The sequence below is a fragment of the Sorex fumeus genome, unplaced genomic scaffold (assembly GCF_029834395.1).
Source record: "Sorex fumeus unplaced genomic scaffold, SorFum_2.1 ptg000184l, whole genome shotgun sequence".
In the NCBI taxonomy this organism is placed as follows: Eukaryota; Metazoa; Chordata; class Mammalia; order Eulipotyphla; family Soricidae; genus Sorex; species Sorex fumeus.
Genome location: NW_026606241.1, coordinates 3064639 through 3086804, shown reverse-complemented (window position 1 = coordinate 3086804; position 22166 = coordinate 3064639). Strand labels below are relative to the sequence as shown.

The following is a 22166-nucleotide window of genomic DNA, read 5'->3' as shown; positions in this document are numbered from 1 at the left end:
TTTCCCTTGCCAACTCTTATAGCATTAATTATCCCCCAAATCATGAGGGAGTTGGGGTAGCAATTACACATAGGCGAGGTCATACAATCAATGGATGTATGGTCCCTCTCTCAGAGGAAACTTCTTCTAGGACAAACTCTTTCAGCAAGAAGACCCACCTTGGGGGTATGGAGCCGCCAGCAGGTCAATCTGTACCTGTGAGGCGAGTGCATCAGCAGCCTGATGGCACCTTGAGACTTCCAGATACCCCCAAATTGCTGCTGTGCCTTTGGCCAGACCCCATTGGCCAGACCCCAAAAACATGGGGCAAAGTTTACCAAGAAAGTAAACGGCCAAAAGTTAGGTATGTGGGAAACACACCCACAAACCACCTCCAGCTCAGCTATATAATTGGAGGCATGGCCTCTCCGGTTCCTGATTCAACTGCTTAATGGCCATAATCCCAGAGACTCAGAAACAAATCTTGAAACCCAGCAGCTTTTGGCAGAAAAGCGTCCAGACCCGGCAGTAGGTTATTGTCGCCGGGCCACCCCAGGGGGGAAAGGGTGTTTTCCCTCCACCTGCTTCCCCCTGGTGGCTCCGTGGCCGTCATCCTCCAGAGGCCATTGGACAGTCAGGTCTGAGACGCAGTGACGAATCTTGTTGGGCCTCACAGGATGGAGGTGGAGCCAGTCCTGGCCTTCCCATCCCAATGAGACCCCAAGTCATCACCCACGAACGGCCTCTCTGGCTCCTGATCAAGCTGCTCAACAGCCAAGATCCCAGAGACTCAGGAGCAAATCTCGAAACCCAGTGGCTTTTGGCAGAAATCCCTCCAGATTTAAGTGTTAAAATTGCAGAATTTCAAAATCACATGGCCCTACTGCAGCCACACGACATCATATGTTATTCATAACCAGCAATAGAACACAAATTGTCTACTGTTGCCTTTTCAGCAGATCTGAGTGTTGGTGTAAAATCTCAAATAATAATGGTGGGTCTGGTGTCAAAATATTAAGTGTGATCAAAGTAGAGAGTGAGTAATGTGGAAATCATCTGCCCCACAGGAAGGGGGAGGGTGTGGGATGGGGGATACTGGGGTTTTTGGTAGTGGAGAATGGGCACTGGTGAAGGTACGGGTATTTTCATTGTATGACCGAGACTTAGACCCGAAATCTTTGTAACTATTCTCACGGTGATTCAATAAATAAAATTATAAAATATGAAAAAAGTAAGGTGGAGTTCATGCACAATTCAGTCAGCTAATCAGTGGCTGAATAAATAGCAGTACTCCTACATAAAAAAAAAATTAAAAAAAAAAAGAAGACCCACCTAAAGGTGAAATGCCATCTATGGGTGCGTTTTTCTTTCCCTTAGTTCAGGAACCATATAAACATTCATCTTAATTCTACTCCCTAATAAAATTAGTAGTCATTTAATATGGACACAGTAATAGATACATTAAGCTGGGGACATCTTACTATAGATCTCAGATTACAGTGCTCAGGCCAGATTAGTCTTTCTTAACCCTAGCATGGTACCAATCTAGTTGTTACTCTTTGGATCATGACAGAATTTGTCCATGACCATGCTCTTAACTCATATGGCATTTTGGTCTAGCCCATTTCGATGCCAGGGTACGTCACAGCTAGCCATGAGTCCATCCAGTCCCTCATCATGATACTGCCTTTGGGGTGCTAGAGACTAAGGGCAACTGAGGCTTAGATTGAGAAAGCAGATGCCCAGGTGTGAAGTATTATTTGGTGTCAATTAACTCCCAAGTTACAATGTCAGAGTATTTACTATCTTCCTATGTCTATACAACAAGGGTGTTGCTCTAAAATAATTATGCCAAGGACATAAGGAGAAGAGAAAATCAGTTTTTCACTCAGATTTCTGAGGATTCAGACCTTACAATTTAACAGAGTCTGATTAGGAGAAATATGTGACAGACCAGTTGGGAAAGCAAAGCACAGAGAGGGAGGTTACAGAGAAACATAGAAGAATGGGAGTGCCTCAGGTGCACTGCGGTAAGCCTAAGCTTTCTCTGGCAAGGGAGTAAGGACATACCAATGTTAAACCTAAAGTGTTTAGAGCTATATTCCAAGAAATAGAGGAATGGGAGTGCCTCATGAGCATTGTATGGGTGTAATCCAATAAAACTTAAACTCCCTGTCACAAGGGAGAATGGACATACCAGTGTTAAACCTAAAATGTTTAGAGCTATATTTTCAACAGAACAGTGTAGTAGTTGGTCTGGAGTGATAGCACAGTGGGTAGGGCGTTTGCCTTGCACGTGGCCCTTGAGGCTGCTCCAAGTTCGATTCCTCCACCCCTCTCGGAGAGCCTGGCAAGCTACCGAGAGTATCTCACTCACACGGAAAAGCCTGGCAAGCTCCCCGTGGCATATTACATATGCCAAAGACAGTAACAACAAGTATCACGATGGAAACACTATTGGGCCTGCTCGAGCAAATCGATGAACAATGGGAGGACAGTGTGGTAGTGGGAAGATAGGGGAAGTTAAAGATAGGGGAGGTTGTGCTGCGCCCAGCCTTCTACATCACCCCACAGCTGACTCTCGGGACCAGAGAGAAGATCGCCAGTACTAACAAGTCCTTTGAAGGCTTTCTGCGGACATCCCAGGGATTTGGGATGTTGGGCCCCCACCCCATCAAATCTCGAATGAACTCCAAAATTTGGAGTGTTTGTTCACACCAGGTTACAGACTGTTCCGCCAGGCAAAGCAGCAGCCTCCCAAGAGAAGCACAGTCTGTTCGTTAGAAAAAAGCACATCCTGACTCACCTGTCCATTTCATAAGCACCCACAAAATTAAATTCACCAGACCCACATCCTGGTACCCTGTAAATTTATCTAAGCATAGTGAGGCAAGCATATTTACCGAAGCAAAGAAAAGCGAATACAGAAATAAATCAGCTATTGATGTTTACTACCTCACTTTGGGGGGACCCTAACCTATTTTTCCTATTTGCACTCTGTGACGATCTGGCACCCTAGTGGAATGGTTACAAGAAATTGAGTATGTTTTTGTAATAACTCCGCTAAAAAGTAAACTTGTAATCTAAATTAATTTCATATTCTTACGGTAACAAGCACCAAATCATCATAGCCAAACAACAGATCAATAGATCAACATGTCTGAAAAAGAGGCTTTCTCCTGTACTACTACTGTACAGTTATTCTTTCCCACTGGTTCAAATTTTGAAGAATTATAGCTTAATAAATCATCAAGTACTAAAATATTAAAAAATTATTTAGCTGCACAGCAGTTAAGGGACTTTCTATTCATTTGTCTGATCCATGTAGAATCACTGCTATGTAGACTTTGAGCACTGTTTGAAGAGTTGCTGCGCATAGCTCTCAAGGAATAACTGGAGAGCACCGTTTGCGCAGAACACACACAAATACAGAAACAGGAATTTTTGCATACACAAATGTCTTCCCAGTCATCACCAATTCCTGAGTCCCCTTCTGGGCTACCCCTGACCGCTTTCTAAGCCACGTGATTCACTTAGTTTCTGAATCTCTCCTATCATTGTGAAAATAAACAGTTGAAGCTACTCAAGACCTATACTTTCAGTGTGATATAAATAAACGTGGGGATTCAGAGAGGTCTGGGTGGCTGTTTGCAAAGAATGTGAATTTTATTTCCTTCGTCAAAACAAAGACTTCTGATTGACGTGCTATCTGTTCAGTCCGTCACTCTCCATCTATCCCAGACCTGGCAAATATCAGATGTCCCGATCACCTGATCCTATCCCAGAAACGGGGAAAAATGAACCTTTCTGACCAGGCAAGTACCTGGTCAGGAATATTTGAAGCCTGGCCCTTTAAGGCTCTGGGCGCTCTGCCTATGACGTCACAGAGTTGGGACCATCTTTCCCTGAGCGTCTTGGAAGTCTGCGGAAGTGCTGGCGGGCTGGCTTAGGTGCGGAGGGTGAGGAGCGGGTGAGGGGGTACCCAGGGGGCAGGGGGGTCCGGGAAGGTCGGTTTCCCGCTGGCCGCCTGAGTGGTCGCACTGAGCGCCTGAACTTCCACTTTCTCCGCCTTGTGGGCGGCGGGGTCGCTCCGTGGCGGTGGCCCGGGGTGGCGGCCCCTCACCTGGGTCGCACAAAGAGCTGCTGCCGAAAGGTTTATCTTATTTATAAATTGATTTTTGGGGAAAAACAATCGTTTTTACTGAGTAGAAGTTACTTAGAAAGATGCGTAAGGGGGGAACGCGGCCGGCCGGGTTCGATCCTGGCACCTCACAGCCTCCGATCACGGCCTGGAGTGAGCCCAGAGCCGGGAGTAACCCCTGACCAAAGCCCCCCAGAGCTCCCCAAAAAGGTGGGTGGGTAGAGGAAGCACGTGTTCGAGGAGAAAAATGAATCTGAAGCGCTAAGTTCCGTTCTGAAAGCTCCAGAAACAAGGAAAATAACCGAACAAAGAAAAGTGGAAACAAAAGTTGTTTTAATTTTTTTTATGTGTTTTAGCCCCTTACCCGGTGGCGCTCAGGACTCCCTCCCTGGGGATCCGAGGACCATTTGGGGTGTCGAGATGCGGGGCCAGCACCCTCCCTGCTGACCCGTTGCTCGGGCCCCTCACAAAGGAGAAAGAGTCAGAGCTAGAGGGAGCCTCAGTCGCCCCCAGATATGATGGGGCGGGTCAGGGCACCTCAGCGTTTTCTTAGTTTCGGGGCGATGAGCAGCACCTGGTCAGTCACAGGGGTGGGTGTATCATCCCAGCAGTGTCCCCAGGACATCCCATTACTGGCCCTCTTTCATTCCTTAGGCTGATTGTGGAGTAGTGCTAAAGCGTGGGATTCCCTCATCAAAAGGACATGGGGGCCATTCTTTTTTCTCGTGGGGGGGTGTTGAGCCCCACCTGGCTGTGCTCAGGGGTCACTCCTGGGGTTGCTCAGAGTACCCCATATCTGGGTCAGCAGCATGAAGGAAAAAACACCCTCCCCTCTGTCCTGTCGTTCTTGGGGGGTGTCTGGATGGGGGGTGGGGCTGGGTACATTCTTCATATGCTTGGGGCTTAAAAGCATTTGGCAGAGTCTTTGATTTTCACTGGTCCTTGTGCATTCAGTGGGTTCTGGGAGTTCAGGTAGGTGGGGAGCTTCTCTTTCCTTTTTTTATTTATTTTGCATTTTGGGTCACACAAAGCGAGGCATTATGGTTACTCCTGGTTCTAAATTCAGCAAGCACTCCTAGTGGTGCTAGGAACCATAAGCGATGGCCAGAATTAAACCCACGTTGGCCACCTTCAAAAGAAATGCTGATTGGTCTATGCTGTCACTCAGGCCCCAAGGTGTGGAGCTTTAAGCCAACTCAGGTTGCAGTCTGGAGGGGTGCATCAGTGTGGTGCTACAGTGGGTCTTGCAACCAAATATGCAATCTTAGCAGGAAGTAGCTTGGGCACTTCCAGAGTGTGCCCTAACCCCTCTAATAATGCAATTTAGGATCACTATTGGCCACCACACCTTTATTCGTTTAAATTAAATAATTATTTAGTCTGTAGGAAATACAACTGCAAGACTCAGTTACTTCTCCTACCTTTGCACTCAGGGATCACTCCTAGCGGGGTTCAAGGCACCGTATGGGATGCCAGGATTCAAACTTGATGTGGCCGAGTGCAAGACAAGCACCTCACCTGCTATGCTGTGTCTCCAAACTCTTTCCACAGAAATTTCTATTTTTTAGATTTTTAGGGTCACAGTCAGCGATGATCAGGGTTTACTCAGGCTTTACATTAAAGAATCACTCCTGGCAGTACTGGGAGACCATATGGGACTTTGGGAATTGAACCCAGGTTGGCCGCATGGAAGGCAAATTCCCTACCTGCTGTACCATCGTTCCGGCCCCAGAAATGTCTTCATTACTTATTTTATTGTACTTTTTTTGGCGACAGCAACACTCAATGCTCAAGGGTTACACTTGGTTCTGAGTTCATGCATCATTTTTAGCAATGCTGGAGTGGGTGAGCCTATGTCCTGTTGCATATTGACCCCGGCTTAGCTGCTTGAAAGAAAAGCACCCTACCAACTTACTAGCTTTGCTAACCCTGTGTGATTATATTTCCTCAGAAAAAAAGAATTTCTGCCTCACCTGTCCAGATTCCAAGCACCTCCACTGTCCATCTCTCCAAGACCAGGAGTGTGCCCTGCTGTTGAAGTGAGTACTTGCAGAAAGGGGTTTTCCAGGGACCAGCTGCAATAGGTTCTAAATGTCTCACTCTTAGGGGCTGGGACAGTAGTACAGCCAGGAGGGCGTTTGTCTTTCTTGTGGTTACCAGAGTTATCCCTGCCAGAACATCACAAAGTGATATTGTCTCCTGAGCATCACTAGGTGTGAATCCAACCCTCCCACTTCAGAATTTGTCTTGACACATGAGAAATTTTTATGCATCTTTTTGGAGTTGGAGTGTTTTTCCTGTCTTTCCCTCTCCCCCTCACCCGCTCCATTTGCTACAAACTTGGAGATAGTCAGAGACTCTCCCCCTCTTGTGTCTGTGTGTCTGAGTTGCAGGGGGAGCCATGCCTTGTCCCCCAAAGGTAAATCAGGTGCTCAGCCCTCTGAGCTCCTCTCCTTGGGTGTATCTCACTACTTGGGGAAAAGATGAGGTGAGATTTGGGGCCACACCTGGTAGTACTTGAGGTCTGTGTCCTGCTCTGTGCTCAGGGGACTAGTGGACACTGGATACAAGGGAAGGCCCTCTGGCCTTCCAGGTGGCTGGCATCTGCTTCAGTCTGCTGTGCTCTCTCCTGTTTATACCTTCATGGAAAGTTCTTACCTGTGAAATTTCTAGAGCCCTTTCAACAGATGGCTGTTAGGTGAAAATGAAGGAGTTGGAGTTGGAGGCTCTTAGCGAAATTATGGACTTTAAAATCTCATTTGCGTTAAATTTAATTTTTCTTTTTTCTTTTTGGGACACAGCGGTAATGCTCAGGTTTTATTTCTAGCTTGGCACTCAGGAATCACTCCTAGCAGTTTTTGGGGGACTGTATGTGATGCCAGGGATCAAACATATGCCCTGCCAACTGTACTATCACTCTGGATCCAAGTATAATATTTCATCTTCTTTTTCTTTTATTAAATCACGTACCCATAGGAGTAAAATCATAGTCTGAAAACCTGGCCTGTAAGCTCTGAGCATTTCTGGATGTGGTCCCAAAACAAAAAAAAACCCAGAGGACTGCGCGTTCAGAAATATTACTAGATTTCACACCTCTTCTGTTGGCCATTAACTCCTCATTGCCTTTATTTGGGCAGGAGGAGGATTGGCTATGCGGGATTTTGCCAAACCCAGCAGTGCTCCGGGATCATTCCTTGGCAATTCAAGTTCTGAAGTTAAGTCTTTTGCGTTCATGCAAGTGCCCTGCCACTCACTCTCAGCTCTTCCAGACCGCTGCAAACCTTTGAAATTGTACCCTGTACATCTGGCTCAGGTTTGCACCAGGAGGCCCCAGGTACCAGCAACCCTGCCCTGCCCTCTATCTACCAGCAGGGCCTCATCCCTGCCACTTGCAATATCTTTCTCACAAAGTTCACATTATTTATATAGAATTTGAATTCCTGCAGTCAGAGATGGGCCAGGAATGCAGGACCTGTCCTTGCAAGCAGTCTGCCATGGTAGTCTCCTGTAAAACGCAGGATTCCCCAAGCACCACTCAGGTAAGGTCAAAGTTCTGCCACCTGTAGCGCCCAAATCCAAACCTGCATTCTACAAAACTGGTAGGCGGAGGTTGACTTGTGAACAAATTAAGTATGCATATAGGTTTAGATATACACACATACACAAACACACACACACACACACACACACACACATATATATATATACATGTGTGTGTATATATATATATATATATATATATATATATATATATATATATATACACAAACACACACACATACATGAAATGAAATTCTGTCATGAATCAAAAAGGGGGATAACCAGGCTCTTATAGATAAGCATATATAGTCTTTGGGTCTTGACCATTGATGGGATTACACGGCACCGGGGACAGTTGGTGGGTGTAACGCCTACATACTGGAAGATGGGAGATGTGGATGGAGGAGGCCCAGTCCCAATAGGAGCAGCTTGGAGATCTCAGCCCCAGGTCCAGCACACCTGGGTTCCTCTGCCGGTTCCTTCATGCATGAGGCTCGTCCGAAATTCTGGAGAGTGGTCTTAAACATGGCTGTGGCTCAAACCAGAGGTCTTGAGCTGCCGGGGCTCTGCTCGGGGTTGGGAGGGAAACTCAACACACCCTCCTCCAAAAGGCACCAGTAAGAAAGCCAGACACGGAGGCAGGAGACTGCGTGTTTTCTTTCAGGAGCAGGGTTTTATAGTCTCTGGGTCTTGGCCATTGATGGGATTACACAGCACCGGGGGCAGTTGGTGGGTGTAACGCCTATATACTGGAAGATAGGGGATCAGGGTGGAGGAGGACCATCTCTTTTCTCAGTCTCCTTCATTCCCCCTGTCTCCCTGAAGCTGCTCTTTTTCTTCTCTCACCACTACTCCAATCCACGCCTCCTCAAGGGAAGCGCAATGAAAAATGATTTTCTAGACTTCCCCATCACCTGCAGCCCATGAAGAAAAAGCAGCCCTAACGGTGTGTTACTACTCTCCTTCGACCAGCAACTTAATTGACATATTTAGTCCTAATGATTACCATTCTGTATGAACATAGTAATAGACACTTTTAAACTTGTTGGTGAATCTCCTGGGGACTTCTCACCACAGATTCAGACTCAGGCCGGTTCAATCACTCCCAATCCCAGCAGCGTCCAAGTCTAGTTATTACTTTTTGATTCGTGACAAAATTTGTCCATGACCAGGCTCTTATATATAAGCATTATGGTACTTTGACCAGGCCCATTTCGATGCCAGCGAAGCTAGCTCACCACTTGCCCTGGGTCCATCTAGTCCCTCATCGGACCCTTCTTTATGAGATTGAGGAAGTAAGGGCAGCTGAGGCTTCAGTCAAGAGAGCAGATGTCCAGGAGGTAATATTATCTGGAGACCATCAACTCTCAAGCTCAGGCTTTTCTTTGTAACTGTCTTCCTGTATCCATACAAAAAGCAATTGCTCTGAAATAGCTACCCATGCAAAAGACATTAAGGAGAAGAGAAAGACAATATTTACAAGTCAAAGTCTGATCAGTTGACAAGGTAAAGGTAAAGGTAAAGGCCCTCCCGTTGATCATCGATTTGCTCGAGCGGGCCCAGTAACGTCTCCATTGGAGATTTTGTTGTTACTGTGTTTGGCATATCGAATACTCTCGGTAGCTTGCCAGGCTCTCCGAGAGGGGCGGAGGAATCGAACTCAGGTCGGCCTTGTTGGCCGCTTGTAAGGCGAACGTGACAAAGGTAATTGAAAGGTTATGGGCAATCAAGAAACATAAAATCTCACCTGTCAGGGAGCAAGGGCAGACCACTATTATACTACAATACCTGGTGATCCTCAATGGTTTCTCTTGGCTCTGCACTCAGGTATTATTTCTGATGGTGTTCCTGGAAACTACAGGATTCTGATGATTGAACCTAGGTTGGCCATGTGCAAACAACACCCTACCCAGATCTACAGTTGCTCTGGTCTCAGTTGGAGAGTTTAGATACATGTAACTGTGCACAGAATGTTATATGAAAGGATAGAAGGGGCGCCTTGATGAAATCTTTTATAAGTGGGAATATGGGTCAGGTCCCAAGCTCTCCACATCCCATGAGACCATTCCGTTTACCTGTGATTTCTCACAAGGATGGTCACATTCCTGGATCCCACCCATGTTATTTTACTAATAATAGAGGTAAAAAAGGAAACATTTACGATTGGATAAAGGAAAATTCCATCCGTCTATTAGTCAGATCGTGCTCAGGGGACCCTTTGGAATTCTGGACATTGTACCTAGATTGACTGCAAGCAGCGCACTGTACTAGCGTGATACTCTCAGTTTGAAATCATGTTTCTGAAACTGCCTCCTGGGGTTTTCTTTGAAGCTGAGAGTTCACTGCTCGCGTGTTGTCAAGGGGTAGAGCGTTGGCCAGACCTTGCTCTCTGATGTTCTTAACAGCCTTTGTTCCTCTTCCATGTGTCCAGCTCTCTGGGTTTCTGCTAAGCCAGTTCCTCTCTGAATACCCAGGGTTGGCTTCGGAGTCACTACTTTCATCCCCATCTGGATTTATTATTTCCCCAAGAAACTCATTGTCCCGTACCCTACCAGCTACCTACCTACAGAGCTTAATTTCTTTTCACATGAAAACTCTCATGGCATAGACTAATGAGTGCAATCCTCTGTTCTTCTACATGGCAGTAGCCAGCCCTGGTGGAATGTCTCTTCCTGCACACTGTGATAAAGGTTCAAGTGAGCAATTTGGCCCTCATCCCCATAGGGATGCCGAGACAGGTGGGAGGTGTTCTTAGGGTGATCAAAAGATCACTCTTCCCATGTCCTCAGCACCATCACTTTCCCATAGAAGCCCATATTGGACAGAATTCCCAGAAATGTAAGCACTGAGGACAAACTTTTGAGTCCAGCATGACCCCGGTGGGACTATGTGAACATCCACACAGGAGAGAAACTGTTTAAGGAATGTGGGAAGGCCTTTGATGGATCCTCATACCTTATACATAGGAGATTTCATACTGGAGAGTCCATATGCATGTAAGGAATGTGCTGTGGCCTTTCTCTGTCTCATACATCTTAGTATGCACGGAAAAAGTCACACTGGAAAGAAACCATATGCATATACAGAGTGAAAGTCTTTGCTTATTCCACAAGCCTTAGTACACAGAAAAACTCACACTGGAACACTGGAGAGATAACTTATATTTGGGAGCAATGTAGGAAGGCCTTTGCTTCTTCCTGAAGTCTTAGTTTTCATAAATTCTGTTTTGTAGAAAACCCTTATATATGTGAGGTTGGTGGAAAGGCCTTTCATCTTATGTCTTTCTGAGCATAGGAATGTTCATACAGGTGAATGAAACACTGTTCGTGTCACTACTGTGGGAGGGTCTTCACTTACTATTCAAACTTTTTTGTCCATAAGAGAACGCACATTGCCGTGAATCCATGTATATATGTAAGGAGTGTGGCAAGGCCTTTGCTTATTTCACAATCCTTTTGTGACACTGAAATTTTCATATAGGAGACAAACCTTATGTTTTTATGACTTTTGCAAAGCCTTCACTTTCCCCTAACTCCTTATTAAACATAGGAAAATTCATTCTCGAAGAAGACATATGTAGGGGTGTGGGAAGATTTTTACTCAATCCTCAAGCTTTTCTGTGTGAGAAAAATTTATCCTGGATTGAGGCCTTATATATGAAATGACTGCAGGAAGATTTTGATGCAATTGGCATAGCTTTCTGAACAGGAAAATTCACAGTGGAGAGAAATCTCATAAGTGTAAGGAATGTGGAAAGGTGTTCAGTTTGTCTCCAGCCCTTACTGCGCATGTGAAAAGTCATTTTGCAGTGAAAAATTATATCTGTCAGGAGTGTGGGAAGGACTTTCCTGGATCCTTGGGCCTTATGCATAGGAGAATTCACACTGGAGAGAAGCTATATATAAATATACATATTTATATATGTAAGAATATATATATATTTATGTAAGAACGTGGAAAGTGAATTATTCTCACCTGCAACTTTAAAGACAATCCTGGAGGAAATCCTGTAGGTAAGGAATATAGGAAAGCTTTCATGTTCCCTCAAGCTTTAGTAAATATAAAAGTTATGTTGGATCAATCACTTCCATGGTAACAATGGCCGGCGTCAGAACAGGGTCCTTGGGTAAAACAATTTTAGTTTCAACAAGTAGGTGGGGGATAGATACAAAAGTACAGTAAGGAAGGAAATAATCCTGTTATATGTGAAAGCTTCCTGTGATACTAGTACCGTAAGTGAAAGGTACTTGCTGATTATCCCCTGCACCATGGTTATGACAATGTCCTGGCATGTGGACTTCCCAGTATCTTAACTGGTAAATAATGGTTCTTAGTGATAAGGCAAGGTGGAAGGAATTAAATAAGAAGTAAATAGGTACAAACATTGCATTTTGCTGGGTACTGTCACGACTCACCATGGTTTCATTCTTTGCTGTGACTCTGACTTGGCTCAGAGGCCCTGCTTTGCATAGATCATGGCATAGACCAACCAGGATGCTGTGGTTAGCCTTTTTTGACGTTGTATAGAGGGCAAACCTCTATTCTTCAGGCCCTTCTGTGTTATGTTCTGGGAGTCACATCCCACAGTGCTGTCCATAATTTGTGTCCAGGTAGAGCCACATGCAAGGAAGCACTTCATTCGCTGTAGCATATCTGCATTCATTGTATTCAGTTTTCCCTTTGATTTACACAAACATTGAGGGTAAACGTTTTGAGACTTACACTTTGGAAGCAGTAAAATCCTAACAATCTCTTATACACCAAAATGGGACCATATAGAATCCAGATGATTGAACCTGAGTCAGCTGCTTACAAGGCAAACACCCTATCCACTGTGCTTTCGCTCCAGCCAACGAGTCTTACACATTTACCTGCATTTTCCTAGCTGTTCTCTGCGCAGCTGGTGTCTGGCCCTTTAAGGCTGCTTGCAGAAGCGGAAGTGACGTCACAGCAGGGCATTTCCATGTTTGCATGCAAGATGCTGGATCAGGCCTCCATTTGTTAAGCAGGTGAAGGGAGAAGAGGCTGTCTGTCCCGTCGTGGAAGGGGTCTGTGAAGGCCGTTTTCGTGGCAGGACACTAGCGGCCTCCCTTGAGCACCCCGCACCGCGCCTCCCAGTTTCTGCACTGAGGGGCGGAGCCAAGCCAGCTCTAAGGACACTTTTAAGCTTTTTCAACTGATATCCAGGCGGTTCCTGTGGCCCGGCCCGGCGGGGTTTTGTGGGGGACTCGGAGCTTTGGTGAGTGCAGTGGGAGCTTTGCTGGGGCGCAGGGGTTGCGGGTGTGAGTGCGTGGTTCTGGGGATCCCCTGCAGTTCCGCCGTGGGACGGTGGCAGGTGGGCGCGGGGCCGAGTGGGTGGCGGGGGCACTGTGCCGTTCCTACCCTCCCAGCTCGGGACTGCGCTGGGCCCTGTTTTGGGAGCTTTGGCCCCAACCTCACTGCTGTAGAAGCTGCAGGTTCACTTAGAGGACCTGAGAGATAGCACAGCGGTTAGGGCGTTTGCTTTGCATCTGGCCCACCCAAGATCGATCTCCAAGCTCGACCAGGACGGGTGCCTGAGCGCAGTTAGACATTTCTCGTCCATATCGCCGGTGGTGCCTCCAAAACTATAAAAGGACTGTTCAGTGACACTGTAGCCCTCAGTCACTACTCATTAGTAGCCTTGATTTCCAGACCAGCCATGGGTGGGGTTCTAGGGGTGGTTGTGGTTTGCAACTGATAATTTACTTTAGGGCTATTTTTGGTTGTATTTTGGGCACAAATATGTAATCTCGCGGCTTCTTTAAGGAGCAGCACTCTGGAATTCTTTTTTTTTTTTAAGTTCTTTAGGTGTCATGTGAGATGCCGAATATCAATCAGGGTCAGCATGGGAAGCGCCCCTCCCAGCTTAATATCTCTGAATCCACATTGTTGTTTTTTCTAACGTAGAATTTCTGTATCCTAAAATCAATTTGAAAATTGCACCCCGACTCTTCATCTCTCCCTGATTAGGCAAAGCCCGGCTATTACACAGAGAGTTGTGTTCAAATAATGTCTGGACATGCGCTGCATGCCTTTGGTGGCTGTGATTGGTCTCCCCACCCTGGCCGGTGAAGGGTAACAGAGGATCAAAGAAGGAAACAGGGGCCAGGCTCTTGGTGATCTGCTGGATATTAACCCAAAGTGTCTTAGGCTTCATCTGTGAATTGCCCCTTTTGCTTCTCCCAGAAAAGCTTATCATGTCCTTGCTAACATCCCTAATTTAGTTAAAGTTTATCTTTAACATTTCCTTTGTATTTTTCTTCGCGTTGTCTCAATTCCCCAGGCCAGTCTTGATTACTTATATACCATAACTTTCTGATTATTCTCAACTTTGTATTTGTACTGCTTTGTAGTTGAAGTGGCTGTGTATTTGTACCTGCTTCCCTGTTTCCCCTATAGCATTTTTATGTTTTCACTCTACAGCACTGTTCTTTGGTTAAACACAGAAAGACCATCAATGCTTATACTCCTGGTATTTCGGAGTAGATGGACTCAAGTATATCTACTCCTGGGCATAATTGCTTGGTCATAATTACTTGACTCGGGCTTCAGTTAAAGTAGTTCCTAACACCCCAAAAGGGAGGTTCTGCCGTGGAACTTGTATGGACCAGGGGCAAGTGGGAAAACTACGCCAGCTTCGAAATGGAACATTCTAGAAAGCACGTGTGCATGGTCTTGATGCAAACAGTTACAGCATTAGAGACAGGATCCCCAGGGGGAAGGAGAAGGTGAACTGGCCTGAAGACTTAGTCTGGGATTTACAGTAAAAGCCTTGCTTGGTCTCAGAGCCCAGAGAAGTAAGTGTTAAAAGCCTTATTTGCTCTGGGGGCTGGAGAGATAGCACAGCCGGTAGGGTGTTTGGCTTGCACATGGCCAACCTGGGTTCGATTCCCAGCATCCCATATGGTCCCTTCTGCAATGCCAGGAGTAACTCCTGAGCTCAGAGCCAGGAGTATTCCCTTGTATCACCGGGTGTGACCCTAAAAAGCAAAAAGGAAAAAAGCCTTATTTGCTGTCAAAGCCCAGAGAACTAAGTGTTGGGATATTTGTCTCTTACTGTGTTTATCCAAACAACTACAAGTGTTGATAACTTATACAACTAGAGGAAAAGATAAAAGCAACGAAGATATCCCTGGGAGACAGAGTGTCTCCTTGGGTAAATCTCCCCATGAGAATTTACTCTGCCAAATGTTTATCTGCGTAAATGATCAGTCACCCCTCTTTCCTGTCCCTTTTCGATGCCTGGGTAGCTCACAGCTCTCCTGGGTTCATTCAGTCTCTTGCTTTTGGGGTGCTAAGAACAAAGGGCAGATGATGCTTAAGTCTCATAAACACGACAATGCCCAGGAGTATATAGTATCTGCAGTTAATTAACTCTGAAGTTAAAAAAGCATAATATTGACTTCCTTTGTCTAGACAAAGCTGAGGGCTGGGGGCATGGCCATCCCAATCATCCCAGCACAATCTTCCCAACTTGGGACTGCACTGGCCCTTGTTCAGGAGAAAAAAGGATATTTTTATAAAGTAAACTGTAGAGGATATAAAGGAAAGAGAAAGTCAACATTTTATTTACAAATACAAAATCCAGAGATCTCTGGAGAATCTGACTTTACAATTCACAGGTTGTATCTAGGGAAAATGGGTGAATAATGTATAGGGGAAGCAGAGCACAGGGAATTAAAGACGAATACTAAGGAAATGGGTGTGATTGGGATGGGTGTTACTCAGAAAGCCTCAGCTCCTTGTAGCACAGGAGAAATGATGAACCAATGTTAAACCTAAATTGTTTAGAACTAGAGTCCAACCAGGGTAAAGGATTTTGTTTTTTTTTAAGCAAGAAAGTTTCGGTTTTCCAGGAGTAAGGACATTTGCTCAGGAATCCCACTGGGTGTGCTAGGAGCACGTTTACTTAGTCCCGGAGCCATAGTACAGTGGGTAAGGACTTAACCATACAAGCAATCGACCCAGGTTCTATCCCCTGCATACCATATGGTCTGTACCAGAGTGATTCCTGCGTGTAGAGCTAGGAGTAAGCCCTGAATATGCCAGTTGTGGACTCGAAACAAAAATCACACAAAGTCACACTTATATATACACATATATATGCACAATGGTGAAAGAACAACAGGGATTCAGGAGAAACTGTAAGTTTCTGTAGCACGGATAGATCAAAAATAGGGGATTATTTTTTCTTTTTTGGGTCACACTTGGCGATGCACAGGGATTCCTCCTGGCTTTGCACTCAGGAGTTACTCCTGGAAATGCTCAGGGGACCATATGGAATGCTGGGAATCGAACCCGGTTTGGCTGCGTGCAAGGCAAACACCCTACCCACTGTGCTATCTCTCCAGCCCCAAGAATAGGGGATTTTTAAGGACCAGAAATTTGACTCTTTTAATGTTTCACTCTCAAATTTGTCTTTGTACATCATTTTCCCCCCTTCAGTAGAATTTGCCTTTTTTCTTGTTATATTTTTCACCACAGTCTACAGTGCTCAGTGTTTACTCTTGTCTCTGAGCGCAAAGATCATTTGAGAAGAGTCAGGGTAACTTTCTGTGTTTAGATATCATTGGTCCGATGTTAGGTGAAAATGCAGGATCAGGCGACTTCTCCTTACCCCCAGTCCCCCAGTGTGTGACCGACCAGTCCAGCATTTGCCTCTCCACTCCTCTATTCGAGTCCATCCCCCGTGCAGCACAGATTCACCTGGGTGGCAAAAAGGTTCTCCGTGCCTAGACTCTGGCTCTTTACAGTACCTAATGGAAGCGGAAGTGATGTCATAAGTGTTGTCATAAATGTCATGGTTCATTTTCCATCCCTCACTCAGACACTGGGGCTGTTGCTCACTTGGCAAAGGACAAGTAAATTTGCTCCCCATCCTGGAAGGGGGACTCTGAAGAAGGATTTAGTTGCAGGATTCGAACAACCTCCTGTGAGCACCCTGCACCTTCCCGTTTCCACACTCTGAGCCGAGGGGCCGAGCCAAATTGGGGGGCACTTTTGCGCTGGTTTTTCACTTGTTCGCCAACATACAGGTGGATCGTGAGGTGTGATCGAGGCTTTAGGGCGACACAGAGCTTTGGGGGTGCAGTGGGGGCTGTCTCAGGGTTCAGGTGTGACAGTTGTGAGTTCGTGATTCTGGCATGCCTCTTTTGCCATGATCGTCTCCAGCTCCAGAATGGGGCAACAGTGGCTGAATGCGGGAATCATCCGAGGGCTTGGCTATTCCAATCGTCCCAGCAGTGCCATGTTAGAACCATCGGCCCTAAGCTCACTTCTGTAGAATCCCGAGATTTGAGGGGCAGAGCTTCAGCCCCTCCACCTAATGGCAGGAGACCTGTTGCTGGTTATCTTCATTTTCTCCCATGATAGACGCGATCATGCGGGGTATGTGGGGGGGAAGGGGGCCTGCAGGTGGCAGAGGTTTGCCAATGAAAATGTATTTTGGGGGATATTTTTGGTTCTTTATATTTTAGGGGGAGAGAGAGCACATACGCGGAGATGCTCATGAGTTACTCGAGTCTCTAAGCTCAGGTATTATCCCTGGCACTGCTGGGGGCCATATCGGATACAGAGGATTAGTTGGTTCATCTAGTCAAGCACCCAGTTCACATTATTGCCTTCTATCCACAATACCAGTGTATGTTTTTCTGGTTCATGAATTTCAGGTCCCTCACATCAAGCTGCAAAGAAGCCCTGACTCTTCATCTCTCCCTGAGCAGACGACACCTGCCATTGTGGTAAATACTGAGGTCCCCAGAACAGAGTGCCCAGGTTCATGTCCTTGTCTACCCTGCAAGAGAGCGTCGAAGATTTGTTCACTCTAAGTCACATGGTGTAGACACATTCCAGGCTACGGTTCCCAAGGGACAGCACTGCTGCCAGCTGCAGGGGGGCGCTAGTATTCGGGAGCTTCTGGGCTGAGAGTCGGCCCCTGAAAGGGCCTACAGGGACTTTCCTGTGGGAGCCAGAGAGGAATCTGGGGATCAGAGAAGGCTGTCTTTTCTTCCCCTTTAGCCTGGGCCCAGGCTCCTCTCCTGAAGTACAGCACAGATGCCAACAAAATTTGCATCCCCAGCGGAGACAGGAATCTTCTGCCATTGTCTCCCAGAGTTGGAATTGTGAGGCTGTGCCCGAGGGTGTGGCTGGTCTGAGCTCAGGAGTGGGAGGAGGTGCTCCTGTCTGGTGCTGAATGTTCCTACTTCTCCAGGTCTTTGCAGGGAGCCTCGTGCTGATCCTCAGAACAACAGTGACAGGAGAAGATGGTGACGCGGCTTCTCCTAAACCATCCCCAGGTAGGAGTAGAGGGATAGAATGACATGAGGTAGTACCAGGAGTGCCCAGGCTTCCTGGACCATCTGTTTGAGTTTCTTTTGGACGGATTCCAAGATGAGACTTCCGATCGGACCGTCCCATTCTGCTGTTTGAAGCTGCTTTTGTGTATGTTTGTTTTGTTTTATTTGGCCTTGGGGCCGACCCAGTGGTGCATGAGGAGTACTCAAAGCTCAGTGCTCAATGCTCATTCCTGAAAGGTCTAGGTGACGAATGGGATGCTGGAGGTCCAAAGGTTTCATCTTGGGTTTTCTGTTTTCTTTGGGGTGGCAGAGCAAGGATTCTTGCAATCATTTCTTGTGCTGCACTCTGGCATTGCCCCTGGCAGTGCTTGTGGACCATATGGGATGTTGGGGATCGCCAGTCCTACATGCTGTCCCTGGAATAGCTGTCCTGTTACGCCAACCTGCTGCTTCGGCTTCTTTTGCATCGTTTTTGTCATCAGCTGTCCTCTTGACTCTGTGCTCTGGATTCACAACTGACTGGCCTCAGAGCACCCTGGGGTGTGTTGGCCCCGTTTGCGCCCTGGCAACTACAATGACTTGGGCCTCCAGATTTGCTTTTCTCCTGTTTTGTCCTTCCTACTTTGGAGAGACTACCTGCTCGGCCATATAGTCTTCCGTTCACATAATCTTGTGTGTGGATTTCTGGGCATGTGCTGATCCCAAGGAGAAAGCCAAGGATCTCTGCGGCCAGTAGAGATGTTGGGGTCAAGAAACTTCTAACTTCTTTGAGCGGGATGTGGGGTGGTCCAGTGCAGTGAGTTCCTACAGGCAGACATGCCATGCACTGTTCTGAGTAGTTGTCTATATGGACTCCCGAGTTCTCAATCCTAGTGGTCATGTGCTGTGGGGGTGCAGCGGTGAGCGTGCAGTAGTTTTTGCTATACCCAGGGATAGCCTTTTGGATCGTACAGTCTGTGTTCAGGTGATCATCTCTACAGTGCTCACTGGAACAGTGGTGCTCGAATTGGCCGGGGGGTTACCAGGAAAGGCAGAAATATCCAAGAACCTTCTGTATCACGTCCTCCCACTTTAGCAGATCCAGTTGCCTTATGTGATTTTTGTGGCCCATCAGTCATGCGTGAGCATGGAGGCTGGTTTATTCGGAGTGGAGGGGCCCCGCGACAATATAGGACCCTGGGACCTGGCCTCAGAGTAGTGTGAATGAGGCTAAGATAGACTCTGACTCCCACCCTCTTCGTGTGCTGACTCAGGACACAGTGACCTTCCACGACGTGGCTGTGAACTTCACCCCAGAGGAATGGTTATGCCTGGAGGCCTCTCAGCGGAAGCTCTACAGGGACGTGATGCTGGAGACCTACCAGAATCTGCAGGCTGTCGGTGAGAGCAGTGTGGAGCCAACCATGTCTGAACAGACCTGCGTTGGTTCCCTGGGGTTGGGCGGAAGCTGTGTGTCCAACAGTAGCTCTGTGACGGGCGTGCAGTAGCTCTTCCCTCCCTCGTGTTTTTTAGGGTTCACCTGTGGATACTCAGGGCTTACTCTCAGCTTTGTCTTCAGGAATTACTCTTGTGGGGTAGCTGGACCCTATGGGGTGATTCAGATCAACCGTTTTCGACTGTGTCCATGGGAAGATCCCTATCTGCCCAGTTATCACTATGGATGGCCCTTTAAATAGTTCCATCCATTGGTGCAACAATTTACTTTGTGTACTACACGAAATTTTGTGTGTTTAATTGGTTTTGCTGTTGCCTTTGTTTAGGGGGCACAGTCCACAGTTCTCCTGGCTCTTTGCTAAAGGATGACGCCTACAAGTGTTCAGGGGACATATGGAACCGTATATTTAAACCTCTTGGCAAGTTAAACTGTCGCTGCCTCACCCCCAGTACTTTTGCATCAGTCACTCAAGTCAGACGGTTTTTGCATTTTCTTTTTTCCTTAGGGATTAGGAATTATTTCTGCCTGTGTATTCAGGGTCCACACCTGGCCTTGCTCCAAGACCATATGGGCTGCCTGGGATCAAACCCACATGTGTGTGCAGCACTTCTGTCTTATCTGCTGTACTATCTCTTTCCCACCACAGGGGATTTGGTATTTCATCTCTCAACTCATTAGACGCTGCCCTATTTCAGTGCTTTGATTTACTTCTAATGGTTCTTGTGAGACTTCAGCAGGACTTAGGGTTTGCTTCTGGACTCTGCACTCAGGGATCGCTCCTGGCTGGCATGAGGGACCCTAGGAGATATCGGGTATCACGACTGGATTGTCCGTGAGAAACTCCTGCTGTGCTCTCTTTCTGGATACATTTTTAGCTAAAAAAATAAGGGTATCTTGTGACCCTTGGCCATTTCCAGATTTATTATGCACTTAGTTTTACTGAAATCCGTGAAAAGTTCTTGAGGGGCTCAGGAAACTCCATGTGCTGCTGAACCTAGAGAGATAGTACAGGGATGAAAGTGATTTTCTTGCAAGCGGTGCACGTGGGTTAAATTCCCGGCAACCCATGTCATACCCGAGCACCAGCAGCAGTGATTTCTGAATACAGAGTCAGGAGTCTCCCCTGATCATTGCCAGGTGAGACCCAAAACAAGACAAAAAACAAAAACATACTGTGCTAATCAACCCCCTGTCGGCCATACACAAGGCCAGGTCTAGAGTATCTGTGATATTTTCTTGGGTCTTACCTTCGAATAACTAGAAATATGTGGAATTTTGGAAATGGACATTCTGTTCATGATTTTTATCAAGAAAACATGGGCATTTACCTGTCACCTTTTCCCTGTGACTTATCCATGCCTCTGTCTCTGTTGGGGCAGGGCACACTGGAATGAAGCCTGCAGTGATCTCCTGGCTTGAAGGAGGAGTTTTGAGGTCGGGTAGGAGAGGCGTGTGTGCGGGTGAGTGTCTGAGGACCCTTCCTGAATCAGGCCCTGTGCAGTGTATGGGTGCCCTGAGCATGTGTGAAACATGCTGCTGAGGCCGGGGCCTTGGTGTCCTGTATCCTTGGGTCTGAGCCGCACTCAAGGTGCTCTTCATTTCCTTGGACTGTCAATCACAGAATAATCCTGTAATTTGCTTCCATGGCTTTCGAATAAATAAGACCATAACATTGATAGTTTGGATCTAAACGATAGTACAGCAGGGAGCGCCTTGCAGTGCCTGAATGTGACCTGTTCAATAATCTGTTCAATAACCTGGTTCCCCGAACATCACCAGGTCTGCTCAAAAACAAAAACATAACCTAGTGTAGAATTGCCAAGATCCTCACAGTTTTCCACTATCCGAATCTTTTGTTTAGTGTGGGACTCTTTGGACTTTGAGAACCACAGAGATGTACTCTTAACTACATGGCATCATTTTGCTACATATTGTGACATGTGTGACATGTGTGAATTGCATGTTCTCTTCAGTTTCAGAACTGAAACCGCGACTTCAGAATTTGGTATTACAGCACTTTGATTTGGGAATGGGGTCAGCAAGTACGAGTGAGTTGGTAAGATTCACGAATACAGAAGAAATATTATTATGCCAGCAGGAGTGGACCAAGTATGTGATTGTAAAGGTGGAGGGCTGGGATTGTCAGGGAGAAATTCCAACACCTGATGCTTGGAGTAGAGGACTCATAGCTTTGCTAGGTGCTGACATCAACCGTGTATAAAAATACTGTGAGTTTTTGATTGGCTTGACAGTGGTAGTTGTTTAGAAAGCTAATTTGTGCACCCTGGAGATGGTGCAGTGAGAAATATACTTGTTTTGCATAGGGATGGATGGTCCTTACCCAGCACGCCTTATAGACAGCATAGACGCACAGAACTGATCCGAGACACTGCATGTTGTGCTCCTTCACCCACCCAACCTCCAATGAATAGAAACTACAAAACAGAAAGAAAAAAAAACTTTATTGATCCTGAAAGGCATCACTTGTGGTGAGAGCATTGCAATGGCCACGTGATCTGTCTCAGCTGCGTTACGATGCAGCGTAGTCTTCACCCCTGCATCACAGGTTCCACACAGAACTTTAACCAAATCCACATGTGGATCTATTTCATTTTCTCTTGAAATGGATGTGTCCGTTTTCTATAGAAGGAATTATTTCTAGTTGTATTCCTTCATTAAATTAAAAGGGGGGGAAGTCCCAGAATTTACTCTCTATCCATCAATGTTGTGCGTCCAACTTACGGTAACATGAAGT

At 46.5% G+C, this 22166-nt stretch overlaps 1 protein-coding gene across 1 annotated transcript in view; it reads left to right on the top strand.

The window, feature by feature from the left end:
• LOC130017273 (zinc finger protein 846-like) overlaps positions 1-16734 on the top strand; it is a gene marked incomplete at its 5' end in the record, with an annotated part of 61729 nt that extends 44995 nt beyond the window's left edge. Inside the window, one exon of the mRNA XM_056107961.1 lies at positions 16717-16734. Coding sequence (XP_055963936.1) covers positions 16717-16734 — 18 coding nt within the window. The remainder of the gene's footprint in view (positions 1-16716) is intronic.
• Positions 16735-22166: the final 5432 nt, after the last annotated feature.